At 41.8% G+C, this 22,923-nt stretch overlaps 1 protein-coding gene across 2 annotated transcripts in view; it reads left to right on the top strand.

The window, feature by feature from the left end:
* Positions 1–268: 268 nt before the first annotated feature.
* The window catches only part of P2RX5 (purinergic receptor P2X 5), a 354,731-nt gene continuing 332,076 nt past the window's right edge, over positions 269–22,923 (top strand). Inside the window, exon 1 of one of the 2 annotated variants that reach the window (XM_069615207.1) lies at positions 269–620. In XM_069615207.1, the coding sequence (XP_069471308.1) occupies positions 484–620 (137 nt within the window). In that variant the 5' untranslated portion in view covers positions 269–483. The remainder of the gene's footprint in view (positions 621–22,923) is intronic. The other variant, XM_069615208.1, reaches the window with a different exon arrangement.

Below are 22,923 nucleotides of genomic sequence, written 5' to 3'. Positions count from 1 at the left end.
AATTGTATATAATGTTGCCTAGGTACCTTGGCGAGGAAAACTGCATGGCATCTCAATGCCACCTTTTCCCTTTGCCCTTTGGGATAATTATGCTTGTAAGCATAGTGGACATGTGCATAGCACCCATTACATACAGGTTTGAAACTAGGAGTTCAGGAGAAGTGAGATAAACTCACTGAGTAGCGCCCGTTGTGTCAACTTGGGAAGGATGAAAGGCTGAGTCGGTCCGCGGGAATGCAAAAATCACCACAGCAGGTTCAATGACCCACCTGAGGTGACAGTGCCTCCGGCCCCTCCCATCTCTTCTTCGGCCGTCCGGGGAGGCAGGTGCCTGCGTCTTTAAAGCCGCCCAGGGGCGGGAGGACCTGGAGCTCAGGCTCTGCACCGCTCCGCGTTTCGGGTTGCGGCGCACACAGGGCGCGCACCTTCCTCGGCACCCGGCTTCCTCCCTCCCTTGGCGGGTGCAATGTGATCCCGGGAGCGATGGGACAGCTCGCGTGCAAGGGACTGATGCTGTCACTCTTCGACTACAAGACCGAGAAATATGTCATCGCCAAGAACAAGAAAGTGGGCATTCTGTACCGCCTCGTGCAGCTCTCCATTCTGGCGTACCTCCTGGGGTAAGAGTGCGCTTCGCCGGGGTCACGGGGATGTCTGGGGGGGACCAGGGGGGGGCGAGCAACTTGGCGTCATAGCACAGCCGAGGGGGAACGGTAGAATCGACCTGTCTGTCTGTCTACCCTATCCATCTCGGGGACTCTCAAGCGATCGTTATCATGCATAAAACGTGCCAGCATAGCACCTGTGCGGGTCACGAATCCAGGTTAGAGAGATAGATACATATAGACTGACCTAAAGATGGACAGACTTGAGGAGAGAGAGAGAGAGAGAGAGGGGGAGAGAAAGAAAGAGAATGTGAAACCTAGAGGCAGACTTGCATATTTCTAGATAGAGGTGATAAACCGCATTGTCTCTGCAGCCATGTTCAGGGCGGATACACGTGCTCGCAGCAGGTGTAGACAGCATGCACAGCAGTGTAGATGAATGGGGTCACCTTGCACGTCATATTGGTACCTGACTACCAAATTTATTTTACCCATAGGTCCAAATGGGCGGGAACTAAAGGGGTTTGGCATTGCCTTACTTTTTTGGGCAATCAGTGATCGTATCGTTCTCTTAATTTATTTAACCCGGAGCACCGTTCCAGGGTGGCAGTGATGGACACCTTAATTTATGTATTTAGAAACTTTTTCCCTACTGGGGATTTGAACCTGGGTCTTGAGGGCACAACCTGCTAAGTTATCTTGTAGGTTCTGGGTGGCCATTGTTCCATAGAGTGCCTGGGACACAACACTCATTTTCAAGCAGTCACAAAACCCTGCTCTGGGCATTGATACGTGCTTTCTGTAGTTGATCATGGTTTGCTGCAGAAACAGTGTCTGTACAGATAATGGACAGGGGTATGTGGCTATAGCCTTACACTTGTCCCTTAAGAGGTGGGAATGGTGGGTGAGTGGGAGGTGGGGGGTGGGGGGGCTGCTTAAAGCTGCATGCTGTGGGTCCAACGGCCAACTAATGGTCATTGCTTTCTCTGCGTTCTCATCTGTCTTAATAGTACTGTAATTACAGCAGTGCTGGGTTCAGTGGAGAAAAGGAAGGTATGTTGGTTGCATTGTGGGAGGGGTTGAGTATGGGGTCCCTGGGGTGTGGCAGGCTGGTTTGGGAGTAGAAGTGGGTTGGGCTGGGGAACATAGTTCCACAACTTTTTTTTTTTACGCTTCGACCCCTGCTTTTACTGATTACGCCAGTAAGCCACTGTGGAAGCACACCACATTTTTGGATCCGTCGTACTGAGAGGGATAGGTGTTGCTAGGTGGAGTGTTTTGGGCTATAGCCCCGGGTCTTTTGGTTATAGCCCAGGATAGAAGCTCAGGGGCTACAACCAGTTCCAACATTAGCCCCGGATCTTTTCTAGACCTACCAACACCCCTGCTGAGAGGTACAGGGATTTCCCCAAAGGCACATCATATGGCCCTGTGTTGTGTTGTGTTGTGTTGCTACGCGTTTATAACTTAATCTCCACATCACATCTCCCCCCCATAGTTTTATTGTGGTTCTCTGTGGGTGCACAGCCCTGGCGCACCGGAAGGATGCATCATGCAGCCAGGATCCAGCAAGGATGCTCCGCGGGTAGCGATGCCGGCTGTGTGTGGTCCTCATTACACCCATGGGTGCATGATGGCGGGGTTATCTTCCGAGGCATGTCCCTGCGAGCAATGCACGGGTGTGATCAGCGGTGGACCCGTGGACATGGACAAAAGGAAGCAGTGCTGCGCCGTGCCTAGCATTTATGTCACACTTCCACCTCTGGGTCTGACGTCCAAAACTTGATTGCACTTCGTGAGTGGAATGGCTGAGCTGGGACACACCATTTTCGGGGCGCAGGAGCTAGAGCTCAGGTTAGAAACTGTGTATCGATCAATCATATAAGTATATATTACAGGTTCGCCATCATTACACACGCAAAGCCGTCCTTATTACGTCCTCCGTATGAATTACGCCTTCATATAAAATATGAACCCTACATAAATGGTACTATGTGCTGTATTCCTGAAAATGCCACCAGAAATCCCTTGTGGTAATGTGCCCACCCACCTCTCCTTTTCTCTCGACAAACTATGTCAATTTTAAATGTAAGCGATACGTATACATTTAACGCTAAAATGTACATATGTATAGTTAAAGATCCGCATCAAATCCCCGGAGAAAAAGCCTGGCTTGTAGCACGTTCTAAAAACGCACATAAATGTGGCTAGTATGTCAACAAAAGCTGCATAACCACATTGTCAACTCATTCATATGTGTTGACGGATGAACAGATTTAAAGCTAAGCGGTCCTGCGAAGGACACATTCCCGAGGAGAGGCTGGGCGGGGTTGCCAGGGCAGGACCCGGTGGCCGGGTGCTGTCAGAGGAGCACAGCCGCATGCCGCACGTCGGGCATGGGCTGACGTCGACGCTTTGGCTCCCAGCCAATCGTCGCCCCAGATCTGCTGACACGTCGGGCCACTTCCGCCTGCTTTGCCAGCGTGCTGCTGGCGTGTGTTATTAATCTGCTGAAGAGGAATTCGCAGACCAAATAGCTGGAGGCCCCGCAAAGGCGGCCGAAGGACTTTACAGCCAGCAGGGTGGGGCTGATGGACATTTTTACAACGTCTGGGTGGGCGTGGGAGCTCTTGTCCCACCTGCTGCGGAGTCATAGTAGAACATGAATGTATTAATAGTTGGGTTCCATGCCGCATGCTTGGGTTACGCTGGGGTGCAGTCGCCTTTGCTGGCTCCATTCAGACACCAAGGCCTAGCCCTTCTCGGCTGTCGACGAGCTCTCTCGGGCTCCAATTTGATAACGAATTATTAATAATGAAATGAATCATTTGTTGACCCCTATAATATATATATATATATATATATATATGTGAATTATGCTTCAATAATGCCATCAAAAAGGGGGGGTTTCGGTGACATGTTATGGTATTTTCTATTCGTATACCGTCTACTGCAATTGTTGTGGCTTTGAAGCACCGTGGGGTGGAAGGAGCTTCAGAAGACCCGTAGTCTATGCAATCATAAAAATAAAGAGCATTACTTTGCATGCAAAAAGTTGTTTGAATTTAGGTGATTTAACTAGTAATCTCTGCAAGTAATTGAATAACAACATAAAAGCCATGTCAAGCAGTCGGTTCAGGCACAAGGAGGATTGTTATGTTAGTGACTGTGACAACTGAACCACATTTTTCTTGGGACTCCACTTTATTCTATGGTTCACAACGGAAACAAGGGGATATTTTAAATGATCTATCAACACAGAGGGCAACTGTCTACAGTTGAGGGATCTGCTATACCTAACATGCAGTAAACATGCATACTGAATGACATGCAATCACATGCAAATTACATGCACAATTGTCAGATATGTCAAAGATGCATTCAACCTATTTTCATTTGTCTGTACCATTGAACTAGTACAGTCGAGATGTTGAATATTGGGTGCCAACACAGACTTGCAGTGTTGGATGTGGTGAAAGGACGCCTTTAGTAATGGCAGTAATGCATAGCTATCCATAGATACAATGCAGCCTTTGTCACCCAAAGTGAAAGTTTATAGACTGTAAAAGGCTGAGGTATGTCCCGGGACAGCCCTAGGATTTGCGGGGCACCTGCGGCAGCATAAAATATGTCGGTCCCCCCTGATTTGCATGTTCAACATCACAGAATGAGTTTGATGTGTTCCTGTAAAGCTTCATTAAAAGAAGTTGCCAGGAGTAAGCCAGGGGACAAACAATGGTGTCCGGGTTTATGAATTGTCACAGCTAGCTATTACGCATTTGGCAATATCAGGAGTAAGGCTTTTTTGGAGCAGCAGACAGAGTGCAGTGAATCAATTCTAGAGACTTGTAATTTTGGCAGTCAAGGACATGTGAGAAATTGATTTGCACAGGAGCACACACTCTCGTTAACTGGGAAAGTCAGATTTGAGACCAGTTTGCACTTGCTCACACATCTAGCTAGCTGTGTTCGGTCGAAATATTGTTTGCCACAGGTTCTTTTGTAACTTTGATTTGAAAATTCCATCTGTTTTTGGAATGCAGTGCAGAACATGGTGATTGTGTTCTGCTAACTGAAGTAAACTTGTGTTTATAGCAATTTCTTGATTGCTTTTATCTTTGTGCTGTATATAGTTTGCTATATTATCCAAAGTAGCAATATGATTTTCATTCAGAACTACAGATGAGGATGATCTTGAATGACTCTCCAAGCAATGCTTTATCATGTTCAGCTACATACCTACAGAATGTCTCCTGGTCTGATCGCAGGTTACAAGGATGTCAGGGCAGGGATTGGGCCTACGATGGACATGGCAAAGTGCCTCTACTTCTGGATTGCCTTGTAGTGCTTAAAGCTGACCCTATTTACCGGAGCGGCTGTGAGGCAGTGACAGTAAGCAGTTTCATAGGTGTTCATATGTTAAGAAAATCATCAGGGCTCATGACCTAAAAAAGTAGGTGGGTTAATTATACATGCATGAAGGGTACCCACCCTAAAAAAGTGAAATCTGCACATTTAGTTCAGTTGGCCCTTCATAATAGAAGAAAGTCTACAGGGAAAATGAGCATTGTCCTTTCAAAAATTAATCATCACCACCCAAGAAATATTCAAAGAGAGGAGATTTTCCTATAACATTTCTAGCAAAGTATAAAAGGTACGCACCTTTTAAAGTCAAAAATCCACATTGAAATATTCCCTGCAAAGCAAAATCCCAAATGCAAGACATGCTTTGATGATACTTTCATGTAGCCTTGTGGGTGCCCACACAAGCAATCTCCCATCTGACATCCATAGCTAATGATCATGACTGGCATGCCATCTTTCTCCTTTCAATCTGCATCCCCATTTTTGGCTTTGAAGAATATTCTATTTTATAAAGGGGACTTGAAAAGTAAACACATTATAATAAAGTACTCAGACAAATAAATACATATTTCGATGCCTCTGGGCTGCTGTGCGCTTAACAAATGTGAATAAATAAATATGTTAAGCAAAAACAGTGTGATTGTGGAGTTAGTTTACCCCATCTAGAATGGAAGACAACTAATACCAGGATGCATTTCAGCAAAAGGCTAAAAAGAATGACTTTGGGTTTTGTAAATGTACTTTCAGGACTTCTAGTCAGAACAAAAATGTCTGAAAGTGTAACCTGTTTTTTTCCCATTGTTTGGCAGAGGCATGCTTCATAAAGAATGAGAGGAAAATGTGACTTTCAACACAAATATGCTTTTTGGTACATTATATAAGAACACATGAATATTAGGAGCTATTTAAAAAAAACTGCATGGCATACTTCAATCATCACGGCCAAAGGCATTGATTGATGCGGCTAACCAGTGCTTTGTGAGTGTTGTCAGAATAAAAATGCCCCTTTTTTCAGTACTTTCAACCAAAATGTTAAGAACAACTTGGCCTGTACAATGGTCACTTAAATCAACCATCATCAAGTATGAATAGCTTCCACTGTAAATGCCCTGCAAAACAAAGCAAGCGATAAGTTGTATTTTCGAGGCCACAGTCAGACCCGCCGTGCAGCATGTGACGGGCCTGGGATGTCTGTTACTTGTGCTTAAATGTTGCATCTCTCTTACTTGCATGCGTGATGTTCTGTATTGATAATGCTATAACTGATCTCATTTGTGATGTCATCATTGTGCTTAAGGGCTGCACATTGGGGGCCTCATAGTTAAGGTGGCGTAGCTTCCAACACATGCTGAATTTCAGTGGTTTTGGGGCATTAAATAGGCCCCTTAAACTCACTTCCACTAAAGTGTTTTTTACTGAATTTCAAGGGTTTTGTTTCATCAAACCCGTACTTCAACTCAAGGTTTGGCCCTGAAGTTCAAGTTTTTTTGTTGTTTCATGGAACGTATTCACCTTAACTGTCCCTTAACTCGAGTTTTTTCACATAATTTCCTGGGTTTTGTTGTGATACACCTCCCACCACCTGTAATACGGCCTTTTGTTCTGCTAACATAACTGATGTCATATAATTTGTTATCAATATCTTTTCTTCAGCTACGCAACATCAGGTTTATCAAGTATTTCATCTTTTTTGTGTCCACTGGATAAGAAGGGATTACTAATGGTGTACTCGGATGAGGAAGAGTGAGGTGGGGTAGTTGCCGACTGTGATGCAGAAGAGTGAGGTGGGGTAGTGGTGGACTTTGATGAGGAAGAGTGAGTTGGTGTGGTGGGGGACTGTGAAGAGGAAGAGTGAATTAGTGGTAGTGGGATACTGTGATGGTGAATGAGGTGGTGGTAATGGGGGCCTGTGGCTAGGAAGAATTAGGCAGTTGTAGAGGGGTTCTGTGACAAAGAAGAGTGACATGGTGGCAGCGTGGTACTGTTTGAGGAAGAGTGAGTTGGTGGTAGTGGGGTACTGTGATGAGGAAGAGTGAAATGATAGTAGTGGGTACTGTGATGAGGAAGAGTGATTTGCTGCTAGTGGGGTACATTGATGAGGAAGAGTGAGATGGTGGTGTTGGGGGACTGTGATGAGGTAGACTGACTTAGTGGTGGGGTACTGTGATGAGGAAGAGTAATGTGGTGGTAGTGGGGGACTGTGATGAGGAAGAGTGAGATGGTGGTAGTTAGGGACTGTGACAAGGAAGAGTGAAGTGGTCATAGTGGGAGACTGTGACAAGGAATAGTGAGTTGGTGGTTGTAGGCAACTGTGATAAGGAAGAGTGGCATGCTAGTGGGGGACTGCAATGAGGAAGAGTGAGATGGTGGTAGTGGAGAAATGTGATGGGAAGAGTGATGTGGCGGTAGTGGGAAACTGACACAGAAGAGTGAGGTAGTGGGGTACTGTGAGAAGGAAGAGTGAGTTCATGCTAGGGTGTACTCTGATGAGGAAGAGTAAGTTGGTGATAGTGGGGTACTGTGACGAAGAAGAAGAATGTGGTGGTGGGGGGACTGTTATAAGGAAGAGTGAGGTGGTCATAGTGGGAGACTGTGACAAGGAATAGTGAGTTGGTGGTTGTAGGGGACTGTGATGAGGAAGAGTGAAATGTTGTTACTGGGGGCTGTGAAGTGGAATTGTGGGTTGGTGGTAGTAGAGTACTGCGAATAAGAGTGATGTGGTGGTAGGGGGGGGACTGCAACAAGGAAGGTTGAGATGGTGGCAGTGGGGGACTGATGAGGAAGAGTGACATGGCAGTTGGGTACTGTGACAAGGAAGGGTAAGATGTTGATGGTAGGGGATGTGAAGAGGAACACTGAGTTGGTGGTACTGCGGAACTGTGAAGAGGTAGAGTGATGTGGTGGTAGTTGGGGACTGTGACGAGAAAGAGTGAAGTGTTGGTAGTGGGGTACTGTGACGATGAATGAGTTGGTGGTTGTGGGGTACTGTGATACCAAAGAGTGATGTGGGGACTGACAAGTAAGAGTGACATGGTGGTAGTGGGGTACTGTGATAAAGAAGAGTCACGCAGTGGTAGTGGGGGACTGTGATGCAGAAGAGTGGGGTGGAGGTAGTGGGGGACTAATGAGGAATAGTGAGTTGGTGGTAGTGGAGTACTGTGATTAGGAAGAGTGATGTGGTGGTAGTGGAGGACTGTGACAAGGAAGAGTGACATGGTAGTGGGGTACTGTGAAGAGGAAGAGAGATGTGGTAGTGGGGGACTGTAATGAAGAGGAATGAGGTGGGGTAATGGGGGCCTGTGACGAGGAAGAGAGATGTGGGAGTATATAGGTGAGATTACTATTCAGTACTGGGATGGGAAAGAAGGATGTGTGGGTATATAGATAAAATTACTATTCACTACTGGGACGAGGAAGAGGGACGCAGGGGCACAGGTAGTGTTACTAATGAGGTACTCTGATGGAGAAGAGGGAGGTGCGATAATGTAGGTATCTTCCCTGCTGACATCGGGAGTGAATCGAGAACCTCTCTGCTAAGCAATGTGAAAAGCTTATCCATTCAAAACAAAGGATATAGTAAACAAGCATCTACTTCCATAAGTTCTTTGTTGCACACTTTATTTTGAAGTAATTAAGCAATTAATTATAAGCAGTGCTGACATTGGGCCGGATCTTCCCGGATCCGGGATCTGGCAAAACACATCTCCTCAGATCTGACTCTGAAATACAGGGAAATCCATTCATACTCAACATTTTCTTTATGTGATTAGAACCCTTGAGACACTTCACCACAAGACCACTTGAAGGTGTGAGCAAGGGCTGTGTGAAATTCCCTGTTAATATTGAACTGTACAGGAAATATTAAAGTGCATCATTTAAAGTTTAAAAGGTGTGCACACTTTGTAATTTCTGACAACACTATAGGAAACTGAGCTATTTTCCAGGTGTTCATGATTAATCTTTTTAGGGGCTGAGAGGTAAACACTTATGGAGGTGGGTTTACCCACCTCCCACCCGACTCTGGTCCCTTGTGGGTTCCCCCAGTAAAAAAAATCAATTTCCAACACTGATTGTAAGCTTTTTTTTTAACACATTTAACACCCCCAAAACACTAAAAGCCCCCTAATACTTCCATGCCGCACACTTTAAGTTAATGTAGGAAGTAATCACTGTAATTTTCTTTATATTAAAAAAACAAATTGCTTCCTAAATTAACCTAAATACTCCTCTTACCCTAACTAGCAAACAAAGCGAGTGCCCTATCTGAATATATTATAATTTTTAAGTATTTACTCATTTTTCCCATTCGTGCTGATTCTCGAACTCGGAAAAATGCCTGAAAATAACAAAACGAAACTATCCCCAAGCCTTCACAAATCTTCCTTTCTTATACTGCTCACATGCTCCCTGGCCTAAAAACTGCCCTGTTTACACCCCTTACATCATTTTAGGGCACTTGCCGAAACCAATCTGAGAATTTGATTCTCGAATCGCGTTATGGTGGATTTTCAGGGATGAAAAATCTTGGCAACAGCAATGCATCATGGGAGATATGCTAACCGTTTGGGTACAGCAGCACCCCGCTCAACGCCAAATTAAAAAAAATGACCAAGCCAACAAATGATTTCCTTTGAACACTTTGTGCCCGACTTGTTTCTTATTTAACGCAAATTCGCCCAGCGATTTGGCCTGTGCGCTTGAGGAAACTTTGGTCATTTTCCCTGTCGGAAAATACGGAAAAGTGAAAAACACACTTTTTTTTATAACCCTTTACATCTTTTGAGTTTTGGGCAGCCTGCAGCCTCAAATTATAAATATCAAATGTCGCTGATCCTTCCTTAGGCTCAATAGTTGTTAGCCATAGAATGTCACATTTCCCATGGATGATAGGTTTCACCTGAACAATACGGATAGATAGATAATTCCATTAGTGTTGCTTCAGTCCAAATTGTCATTAATTAATGAACTCATCATGCACTATATGACAAGACTCACTTTATCTAAAGCACTCATGGAAGGTGCATAATATTTAAAGAGCGTGATGTGAGGAAGGGGTGCAGTGCAAGTTGTGGTTTAATTGGTAGTGTGATGGACTGCCTATGTATTAGGGAAGATAGTTCATTTGTCCCTCAAAATTATAATTCCAGGCTTTACTTATTACCTTTGTACCTAAGGGGTTATACCCTAAAGTTGGCAATCCTAATATTTCTAGATGTCAAAATGTTTACAGTAACCGTAAAACATGTGTTTTTCCTTTTTTGCACCAATTCTTAATTTTTGTGTGTTTGCCTATGTGTTTATGTAGTGTGTATTCCGAGTAAATTTTGTATGCTTATGTACATTGAGAGGTTGTTGTACGTGTGTATTGCGCAACGTTTGTGTATGCAGATTCCAACCAATATGCCTGTGCTTACTTATTTTCTGTACATGTTGTATGTGTGTATCATGTTTACTTACTTGTAGCCTTAACGGTTTGCAGGTGCACATGCTTATTCTGTGTATATTGTTTGTAATTGTCCTCTGTATGTTCCAAGCATATTATTTGTGTTTGTGAGTGGTGTGCACAAGTCGGGGGCGGGCTACGTGTATGCATTTTGTTTCAGAAAATCCAAATCCTTGTTTGCGCACATCGTTGTGTACATTTCCAGCATATTGTGGTTACTTATGTTATGTTATGTTAACTTACTTGTAATGCGCCGAAGCCCGAAGGCATCCAGGCGACCTGAAAAGATAAAGGTGGATAGCTATCTTATCTTACTACACAAATAGGATAGTCTTCAACTGTTTTCTGAAGGCCAGATGGTTTATCTCATTGTGTACTTGTTCAGGTAGAGCATGCCAGGCCCATGCCGCCTGCACATGAAAGGCACGACCATTTCCACAAGCTCTCTTAACGCGGTCTACTTCTAAGTGACATGCCTTCGCAAATCGAAGATTTCTTTTGGGTTGATAAAAGCTCAGCCTATTCTTGAGGTAGGCCGGGGCATCACCAAAAACACATTTGTGGCACATGGTCAACAGCTTGAACTGAATCCTTGCGGAGACGGGCAGCCAGTGTAGTTTCTGCCTGGCGGCAGATGTAGGCTCAGTACGGCTCATCTGATAAACAATGTGCACTGCCGCATTCTGGATCTTTTTTGCAATTTTTGGATGTCTGTCTTGTTAGCTCCCCCTAGGAGGGCATTACAATAATCCACTCTCTGGAGTATCACATCTCTAACACATTTTTTACGATTTTCCTCAGAAACCAGTGGAGCAACTTGCTGTAGTACTTTGATATGGTAGTTGGTACCTTTCACAATTGCTTCTACGTGCACACCACTATCCAAACAGGCTTCACCTCATGCACCACTGAGATCTGGCTGCGGACAATCGAGATACTGGAATAGTGGGAATAGTAAGAGTAAGATTGTTTATTTCGGGCTGGTGCCCATAAAACAAGAAATAGCACAATACAGTGTCCATATAACACATTACAGCAACAGAATAATAAAAAGAAATAAAATCCACAACATCGCATCCAATACACTTAGAAAAAGAAGAGATAAAAAAAGCATGCCCATCATATACACGGAACACAAATGTATTAATCTCGGGAAATCATATCATATTGCGAAAGAGGGCTCCAAAATGTAACCGTGACTTAAATGGCCTAAATATGTACAAGTCAACCAATACCATGCGCATATATAATGATGCCGTCATAGAATGGTGTGGTAAAGTGCAACAGCATAACCTTTGTCCTTTCCTCCTTACGTGTCTTTCCTGCCATTCCACAATATTTCATTCAGCTTCAGGATGTCTGGACCAAGATTGTTCTTCTCTTTAGGGACAATTTAGTATAAGTGGTCATTTGATGCGTGCCCACGGTGGCATCAAGCAAGCAATCTTCACCCAGTGTCCTGGTAGCCTGCTGGATCTAATAAGTGCAAGAGAGATATTAACAATTTTATTCTCAGGGTGCTAAACCGGGGCAGAAAAAGAGAAAATGCACTCTACTCTCATTGTAACCGGTGCCACATGAACAGAGCCCTTGATATTCTGGCGCCTATTTGACCATCTGGCTGTATCATTTTTTATGGGTAGTTGAGACATGATAAAAAAAACTGAACAATAAATTGAGGTTTTATATCGCGCTTCATGCCGGAGACCAGCCTTTAAACACGGGATTGGGATTGGAACCTGTGATACTCTGTGTTCTCCTGCTTCCAAGACAAACGCGTGTGAAAAGAACTCTCATGCATTAACAGAATGAGGTCGAGTGCACAGTAGTTAATAAGACACTTAGGGCCCATTTCTGAGGAACATGCAAAAACACAGAAGTGTTCATCCATGAAGCATGAACACTTTCTTTAGAAGCACCCTTTTGTGATTTAGTGTTAATGTGGCAGTCTGGCATCAAAGCCACGACTTTAGCACAAGCCCGATTTACTGCTTGACAACAGTCTTAGTAACCATGATAAATGCATGGCTGACACTGCAAGGGGATTCTGCACTCAAGAGCATGTCAATAAGGGGAGTTAAAATACGACACCAGTGAGGTACTGGTGAACGCTGCTTCACATTTTTTCCTTTATAAAAATGGCATTTCCGAGACTGCAGCACCACTTTTCTAGTTTAATGAAAACTTAAGACAACTTTCTTAAACTAGAAAAGTGGCAGGCTTTTAGAAAATGCTTGCAGCGCCACTGGAGCACATGTTTCTATGTAAACGATAGATTTATTCATCTTTTGCTTCTGGGAAGCACACCATTTCCCCGCCAGTATTTCCACCCGCCCACAATGGTGGTGCTGGAAACTGGAAGGGAAAATGTTGGCTTTCAACACTATGATTAGCATGCGCTCAGAATCAGGCACTACTCATATTAAGATATTCAATAACAGAGTGGTGTCTTCTAAAATCTCTCAGCCATCTTTCTTCTACCCTTTTTGACATTAGGCTGTGGTCAAGGCTAGAGACCAAATACCTGACAAATACTTCTGGAGAAATTAACTAGGCTTCTCTGCCAGCATCAGCCGGCCTGGATTTCAGAAATTTGAACCAGGAGATATTTCGTATAAAATGGTGTCCCCAAAGTTCTCTGCTCAAGATATTCGAACAAGACTCTGTATCATCTGACCAGAGCTTGGCCTAGAGTTTCAGAACTCGTGGCAAGAGCAGGTTGTCAAGGTTGTCAATATTCGATTCCGAGCGCACAATCAAGTTGTTCGATCGTTTGGGTACGGCAAGTAACTTTTTGAAAAAGAGATTCTCAATTTGTGTTAGATCATATATGGTAGAAAGACCCCATACTTCACTTGCATATGTTGATTGTGAGAGAGATGGCTGTACAATATTAATGCTACCTTCAGAGATGAAAAGCAGCAGTTGCTGTAGAAAGAAAGTACACTTCCTGTAGTCTGTTGCATTCTTCTTATGATCTTTTTCTTGCTGGCTGTCCATTTATTATTGGCAGCAAAGATGACCTGCAGATAATCCAAGTCATGGACGCTTTCATTATTTGAGTTGTTTTAAAGGAAGTATTATTTTGTTTTGCTTTCCAAAAGCATGGTTTTTTGATTTGGACTCATTTATTTGTAAATGTAACTTGCAATTTGATTATATTCTATGCTTCCCGAAAGAGGATCTTTTTTGTGTCTATGAAGTACAAATTACACAAACAACTTTTTGGAATATTTTCAAACAAATCTTATTTGCCAAATTTGGCAAGGTTACATGGTCAAGGTGAAAAGTTACGCAGGGCATCGTTTTGTCATTTTCCTGTATAAAGTGTCATGTGAACATTCAGAATCCACGTTCGGAACTCAAATTCACATTCAGAATCCGAATGCACATTCATGATACAAATACACATCCAGAATACACATTCATAACCTGAATATACATGATGAATTCACTTACACATTCAGAATAGACATACACATTCACAATACACATCTGGAATCCAAATATATGTTCAGAATACAAATTTAGAAAACAAATACACATCCAGAATACACATTCATAACCTGAATATACATGATGAATTCACTTACACATTCAGAATAGACATACACATTCACAATACACATCTGGAATCCAAATATATGTTCAGAATACAAATTTAGAAAACAAATGCACATTCAGAATATACATTCGGAACCCGAATACACATTAAGAATACAAATACACATTCAGGGTACAAATACACATTCAGGATACACGTTCAGAACCTCAGTATACATAAACTACATACTGATAATACCAATACACCTTCACATTCACAATATACACTCAGAACCGAAATACACACTCATAACATGAATACATAACCGTAATCTGAATACACAATAAGAATACCCATTCACAATGTGAATACACACGCCATACCCAAATAAACAACCAGAATCCAAATATACATTCAGAATCAGAATACACATCCAGAATCCAAATCCACTTTCTGAATGTACATCCAGAATCCAAATACACATTTAGAATCCAAATACATATTCAGAATACACATTCAGAATTTGAATACACATGCAAAATACAAATACAGATTCAGAACACACTTCAGAATATGAACACACATTTAGAAAATGAATATACATTCAGATTTCAAAGACAAACTCAGTATACACATTCAGAATCTGAATATACATTTGTAATCCGGATGCAAATTCTTAATGCACCCCCAGGATACACACCTAGGATATGCAGGTATTGCTCTGCACTCTAGAAGTACTGCTCAGTTCTGAATTATAGATGCATTTTTGGATATGAAAAAGTGAATTCCTCAAGTTTGGTTGATTTTGCAAAGTTTATCCAGCATGCACCAGTTCCAGGCAAAGGTTAGGTGTGTACTGAAAATCTACAAAATTGATAGATATAGTTTGGAGATATGCGTCCCAAAAGCATGTTTTTGGGGTCTATGGAAAATCAAACACTAAAAACACTTGTATTTAAAAATGCCTTTGGCGTTTGGGCTATGAACTTCCACCAAATGTAAAATCTGTATGTAGATGTGGCAGTAAACCTTCCTGGAGAAGGTCAAAAGTTAGAAACAAATCTTTTCTCGTTTTCCTATATAATGCACCAGGTAACCTTGAATATCATGTAACTACTGCAGCACCAAATTAAGTATATTTATTTACATAATTTACCTACAGTCAAATATTGTATATATCATCAAACACTAAATTCAGGCCCATCACGACCGTGCCCTTTCTTCTAAAAATTTTAGACAAAGTGGCATAGATGCAAATACAAAACTTCCTTGAATCCAACCACCTACTCGGAACCCGCCAATCCGGATTCCGCCCACAGCATGGGACTGAGACAGCCTTAATCGATCTCAAGGCCCAAATAGATCAATGCAGAGACAATGGCCAAGCAGCCCTACTCCTCCTGTTAGACCTCTCAGCGGCATTTGATTTAGTCGACCATACAGTCTTATGTAGCCACCTAGACTCTGCAGCCCACTTCTCTAAAGAGGCCATAATATGGATCAAGTCTTTCTTGAGTAACCGAACTATGAGAGTCTTCTCTCCATCAGCCTCAGCAGACCCGATCCCCATAACATGTGGTGTACCTCAAGGATCTTGTGTGTCACCCACCCTCTACAATGTATTCACAAAGCCGCTCTTTGACGAAATGGATCATCTGGGTATCGCCTACACCAATTACGCAGACGATACCCAGATCCTCCTTCCGCTTTCAGGAGATTACTTCAAGGACCTGGCCTTAGTGAATAAAATCTACAGCATCGTTCAGGCATGGATGGCCACACACGGCTTATGCCTGAACCATGACAAAACTGAGCTCATTATCCTAGGCACCCCGACATACATATCCAAACTCAGCCCCAACTATGCCAACTTCATTATCGATGGTAATAACATAAAAGTAGTGAAGGAAGTGAAGACCCTAGGCTTCTACCTAGATGCCACCTTGAACTTTGCTAAACAAGTTAACGCTCTAGCCTCAGCTACTGCATACACATGCAAACTCATCAGAGCCAGCAAACCATTCCTCTCTACAGACAGTTGCATCATGCTTGCCAGAGCCCTCATACTTTCCAAATTGGATTATTGTAATGGACTATACATTGGGGCTAATAAATAGACTATCCATAAAATCCAGGTCCTCCAGAACAATGCCCTGAGAGCAGCTCTCAAGATTAACAGAAAGGAGCATATATCTTCGGTAAGAAGAGAATATAAATGGCTATCCACTTCTGATAAAATTCAACTCAAAATTGCCTCCCTTACCCACAAGTGCCTCAACAACAAAGCACCACCGTACCTCAAGGACAGGCTACTTCTAAGAACCCCGACCAGACCCACAAGAACAGCGAACGCTAACTGCCTACAAGTCCCGCGATTTAAACTCGCTACTATAGGAGGGCACAGCTTCCCAGTCAAGGCTGCGCAGCTGTGGAACTCACTACCCCATGGCATTAGAGAACCCCAGCCCTTTGCGAAATTCAGGCAGAACTTGACCAATTGGTTGAGAGCAAATGACACCTAACTACCCTGACTTGCTTGACTTGACTGTATCCACTGGCAAACTAACCTAAAGTTCTACTTGCACCCCTTTACCAGGATATTTGAATCCGCCTCTCTCTTCCTGCACTGGAATGTTCCTGGTGCCTGTGTATTAGTATTGTATATATTATTATTTTATATTCCCCTCAAGAATACCTGCACCTGCAAAACTTTGTTTCTGGACTTAGATCCGGCCTTGTATATATCCGCCTACTGTAAATTGTATGATGACCCTGTACTGTTCCTACTTAACATGTACCTGTAACTAAGTTGAGCATATTCCTGTCTTGTGCGCCCTGATGCCCCAGGGTATGGCGCGCCCTATAAATAATAAACTAAACTAAACTAAATGTAATAACATAAACAAACATTATTAATAAAAAATACCCTCTGATAAGCCCACTAATCACATCATAAAAGTTCACCATAAAATACATACACTTAAAATCATTTCACTCCATAAAAACATCCCATAAAACCTCTGGCACTTAAGAGCAGTGCCTATATCCATACATTTTCAAGTGTTTATCACATAATGTAGCCAAACGTGTACATTTTAGCAATAAGTGCTCAATTCATTTCGCACATCGTCACCGCATAATGTACAAACACGTTCATTCTGATGTAGCAACAATTTAGCATCCTCTATTTCCAATGACCGGGCAACATTAAATTTGATTTTAAGATATTGTGTCAAAGTGTAGCTTGTGGGATATGCATCAATGTATTTGGATAGCTTTGCTCGTCTCATTATATATCGAATAAAACTCCCACATTTAACATTTGTTGCCTGATTCACCAAAGTGTTTTCTCTTCCGTGATCACTCAACACTTTTTTCACATTGCGTTTCAACCCTTTACGGGTTTCTTCCACTGAAAGAGGCCTAATGCGCTAAAGACAGTTTTTATACACTGAGAGCAACATCCTCAAACAACCAAATCTTTCACTTTCTTGTCTCTCTAAAAAGGTTTAAATAGTGCCCTGTTATTATATTCTCTTCCAGCTCCATCAGGGTTGCACGACACATTGCAGTCTTGTATACAACAAGAGTAGGTAACCCTGTTCAACAAAAGTAGGTAACCCCATTAATAAGTATATATATATATATATTTTTTTTTCTCTGAAAAAAACTCAGTTAACTTGCATTTAACTTCACAGATTTAATGCAACAAAACCCTTGAAATTCAGCGGATGCGGGAAGTCATGACCAGCTGAACTCTGCACGCTCCCGTTGATGTCCCCCATAATTCCATGTCCCCCATAATTCCATTTTGTATGTCATTGCGAATCCTTTTTCTTATAATATGTATTCACTCATGGGCTTTGCAACGGGAACACACTGATTTAAGCTGGTCATGACATCCCACATGCGCAAAATTTCATGGGTTTTGTTGCGTTAAATCTGCGCAACTTTACTGCACGTTAACTACGTTTTTTTAGTGAATTTCAAGGGTTTTGTTATACCATCTTTTTTTACGGGCCACGTGCTTCGTCCATGTCCACTGTACATGTTCCCTCAATATCTTTCTTTTGGACCCATGGCCACTACACATGTCTTTCGAGCCTACTAGCCAGGGCCTTCAGTCATGGACACACTTCTAGATTTCATTTCGGGAACACTAACCATGGCCTTTGGCCATGTACAGAGGACACAGCCTTTCGCTGGGCCCCTTGACATGTTGCCCACTAGGTTTCATTGGGGCCCATAAGCCATGGCCTTCAGCTACTTTCCATACAGCGCCATTCGGTTACTAAAAGTAACCCACATCCATTACCACCCACCTCATTGTAGTTGCAAAATTCCCCTTTTTTTGTCTTAATCTCATTTTTTTAGCTCGCTCTTTTAAAAAAAAAATTTCCCTATTATCGCGGTTATCAATGTACTACAGATAACCGCAGTTATCCATAAATGCACACAAATAATTGTGGTTATCTGTCAAAATCACACAAAACCCCAAACTCTTCCATGCCCTTGAGGAACTCAGCAAGTGCCTCCCTCCTCGTACCATGCCCCCGGCTCCCATCAAGTTCTTTTTCTCCCCCTAGCCCTCTCCCATACCCCCCCAACTCTCATCCTTTCGTTTCATGCCCTTTCATTTCCGATCTAGTTTTCTATCATATCCACGGTTATCCTGCCATATATCACTGGCTATGGTGTCCTCTTTCCCCGCCCCACCTCTAGTCTGATGCCATTTCATAATTTCTCCTCCTCCAAATGGCATTTTTTCCACTTATCTTTTTCGGCTAACCCTGGTTATGCCCATTTTAACCGCGGTTATCTCTCATCGAGCAAAAAGAAAAATGGCGGCTTTTTCATTTCTAAAAAGCTTCACTGATGCATTGTGGCACACATATATAGCTATAATTTTTGGGAGAAGGGGCACTGCTTCCCCAATAAATATTTTAACAACTACTGCATGGACTAACCCCACTCTCACCCAGAAACTTTATTAGCCTCTCGGCTGTAAAGCACAAAGACCGATATAAAGGCTTTAAGGAGCAGGGGCACCCCATTCTCTGTTGAATATTTTAAAAACTACTGGATGGATTTACCCCAAACCAGTCAAGCAAATTAAGTCAATGCCTTGTGCCCAAATTGTTTCTTATTTGGTTCAAATCTGCTTAGTGGTTTTCACGCTACAGCTGTTCAGAAACTGCACCTTTCCTTTTCTGTATGGGAAAACAAATGTGAGTAGGCTGAAAACTGTGTTTTTTCATTTTGTTAATAACTTTTTCATTTTCTAACGAATCGTTCACAACCGGTCCAGTATAGGGGCGCTCTTGGTAAACTGTTTGTTCGGAAAAGTTGATCCAAATCCATCCAGAAAGTCAAAAGGTGTTAACCTCACTCAGCCTCTCTGCTGTAAAAAGCACCAAGACCGATATGAAGATTTTAAGGAAAAGCAGGCACTCCCTTCTCTGTAAAATATTTTACAAACTACTGGATGGATTTACCCCAAACCAGTCAAGAAAGTCAACCCTTTGTGCCCAAGTTGTTTCTTATTTGATCAAAATCTGCCCCACAGTTTTTTCGCGCTATGGCTGTCAAAAAAATAAACTTTTTCTGTTTGGGAAAATGAATGGGGTGAAAACTGTGGTGGTTTATTTTCTTAATAACGTTTGTATTTTATAATGTGTTGGTCCCAATATGTGCAGTTTGGGGAAGAGAGGGTTTGAGGTTGGGAGGGTGGGGTATGAGGGAGGCGGCAAACGCACTTGACAAACCTTTTGTTTTGAGAATTTCATCCAAATCCATCCAGCAAGTCAAAAGTTATTAGCAATAGAATTTTGGGAGCTATAGCTCCGTCAAATATTTGAATAACTACTGGACAGAATAACCCAAGATCCCCCCCCCCCCTGGAAATCAAGTCAATGTTTCACGCCCAAGTTGTTTTGTACCTGGTCCAATTCCGTCCAGCGCTTCTGGCTGTGCGCTGGAGCGAAATTTTGACTTTTTCTCTGTGGGAAAATGAATGGGTACTAGACCGAAACAGCGTTTCGTTTTATTTCTTAATAACATTTTCATTTTTTAACAGATCTTTCCCAAAATGTCCAGTCTGGCGAGACCCATGAGTACAATTTTGTTTGCAAAGTTTCAGTCACATCTGTCATGCGAGTCAAAGGTTATTCGCAATTTCATTTACGGGTTTCCTATGGAACTTGATACTCAACATAACTATACGAACCACCACACTATAATATATCTATATATATATATATATATATATATATATATATATTAACAGATTTTCTGCTTTATATATATATATATAAATATATATATATATATAAAGCAGAAAATCTGTTAATTTGTTCCTTATACAATTCCACACCGCTTCACCGATCTGCACCATAGTTTGCATAGTTACCTGTTAGGGCCCTCCAGACCTAACTTGCTACATGACATTTGGACTCCCTGGATTTCATCCCCTTCACACATGAAACGGTTGCCTGAAATAGGTAAAACATCAATGTGGTCATAGAAGTACCGGACAATCTGATTTTAAGAGTTTCGACACAAGGAACAAAACTAAAAGGTCCCTATTGGACAATTTGAAACCACATTTCAAGGCCGTTGGGCGCACACCTTCCGAGATATTTGCAGCGCAACACACTGCAATGCACTACACTACGCCATGGTGAGGTGACAGATGAGGAGAGCTTGCAGAAGGACCCAGGATGCTGCAGCATGCCAACTCTTGCCTCCTCACCACGTCTGCTCTGGGGTATGTCAGCCAGTCACGCGCACCCTTTCTCAGTGCAGTTTACTTCTGAGTGCAAAGCACATCAAGCGATAAGCAACTCGGAACAGTGACCTACTGGATCATTGATTTTCAACAGCTGATGAGAGGTTATCATGTCTGTCTACAAAACCTGTGCAGAATACAGGTGCTTTTGAGAGCACATATATATATATATATATATATATATATATATATATATATATATATATATATATATATATATATATATATATATATATCCTCTATGGGCTCATTGTTGGAGGCAGTGTCCAAATATCTTGATAGGTTATTGCAACCATTTACGGGACACTTCTGACCTATTGAAAAAACTTGATGGGTTTAATTGGGAATCTCACTGCAGTTTGGTATCTCTGGATGTGGTTTCCCTTGCCACAGGCATTAACCATCAAGCTGGTATTCAGGCATATGAATTCTTTTAAAACAAAGATGTCAGTATTAAACAACAGAATGAATTATTGATCGATCTTCATGGGACGAATGCTTAGCTTGGTCACAGGAACTTGACATGCACTTAGATGATGTCATTGTATGGCTAAGGTATATTGACAACCGGTTTTTAATTTGGTGAGGAACGCCTGCCAAATTATTAGAATATGTCTCGATTCTTAACTGCAACAATCTTAACCTACAACTGACTGTTACTAACAAATCACAACAATTGGAGTTTCTAGATGTACGTTTTGAAATAATTGATGGTAAATTGGTCAGTTAAATCGGAATTCCACCTGTGTGAACAGTATATTACATGCAATCTCTCTTTAAAAGCATACCATTTGGAGAATTCATTAGGACTAAGCGTAACTGCTCAAGAAAAACATTAAAGGGTTCTAAACATTAAAAAAACAGGCATATCAAACATATCAGATCTTTCACTAAATATAGCACACAGGCTGCAAATGTTAGGAAGCTTCTACAAAAACATTGGGCTGTGTTACAGTCTGATCAGGACATTGCCAATGTTGTTGGATCCCATCCCCTAGTGACTTTTTCTAAAGCACTCAATATGAAAAATATTTTGGCACCAGAATGACAAACCTTTTAACCCTGGATAATTCCAACGGGCTAACACAACATAGGAGAATGAATTGGTTTTATAGTTGTGGTAAATGCAAATTATGCAAATTGGTGATCTGTACTTCGGAATATGAGTCTGCATAAAGAGTTGAATGGAAGATGAAGCACAAAATCACTTGTTTAACTAAATGTGTAGTTTATTTAATATGTTGCCATGCAAATTGGCTTACATTGGTTCTACCATTTGCAGTCTCAAACTCAGGATACTCCAGCATTATTGTGCTATTAAAAATCAGGGTGAGGATAATCCTCTTGCAAAGAACTTTTTTTTTAAAAACATGGTGGAGAGCCGTAGAATTTGACATTTATAGTTTAGCCCACGTACCTCAGCATATTCGAAAAGGAAATTGTGAGTTAAGATTGAGTCAACGTGAATCTAAACTGATCATTTTATTTGATACACTACAGCCACATGGTCATAATATTGACAATGAATTGTATGTATTTTTATAATTGTGTCATTTTTCTTGTTTGTTTTTGTCTGTCTTTCTCTGTGATTTATATTGGCTTATAATCTGTATTGCATTTAGAGCCTATAGTTCTTCTTGGACTTTGTATATTTGTATTATGTTTACATTCCAGACTTTGAGCATCTTAGATACTTGTACCATGCACTTTGAGATCTTGGTATTAGGTCATCGAGAATATGACTGTAGATGCATTATGTATCACATGTTTCTCATTTTTACTGTTTAACGATTGCACTTTATGTATCTAGCATTCACTTTCTTGATGCACTGTGCACTTTTCTCCACAATTGGTTCCCCGAGATTAGACATGCAGGATAGAGAGAACAAAATAGTGTGATTTGTCATGCATTTTATTGTATTATGCACTTTATCGTGACTGTTAGATCTCTATATGAGATCACAGAGTAGATGTGATGCACTTCACACCTTGTTATTCTGCTGTTTATAGCATACCAATTGCACTTTGACTATCTATCATGCGCTTTAGTAATGCACTAGCACTATACCTTGTCATTGGCAGCTTAGATCTTGTCTATTCTTACATTGTTCCACCCTTATTGTATGGTTGGGCATAATTTTACACATGATCCGATTGCATGTTACGCATCTTTACTATA

This window comes from Ambystoma mexicanum, chromosome 9 (genome assembly GCF_040938575.1).
Source record: "Ambystoma mexicanum isolate Mex_15411 chromosome 9, UKY_AmexF1_1, whole genome shotgun sequence".
NCBI classification, from domain to species: Eukaryota; Metazoa; Chordata; class Amphibia; order Caudata; family Ambystomatidae; genus Ambystoma; species Ambystoma mexicanum.
Note: the sequence above shows the minus strand (reverse complement) of the source record. Positions and strands in the feature narration are given on the sequence as shown.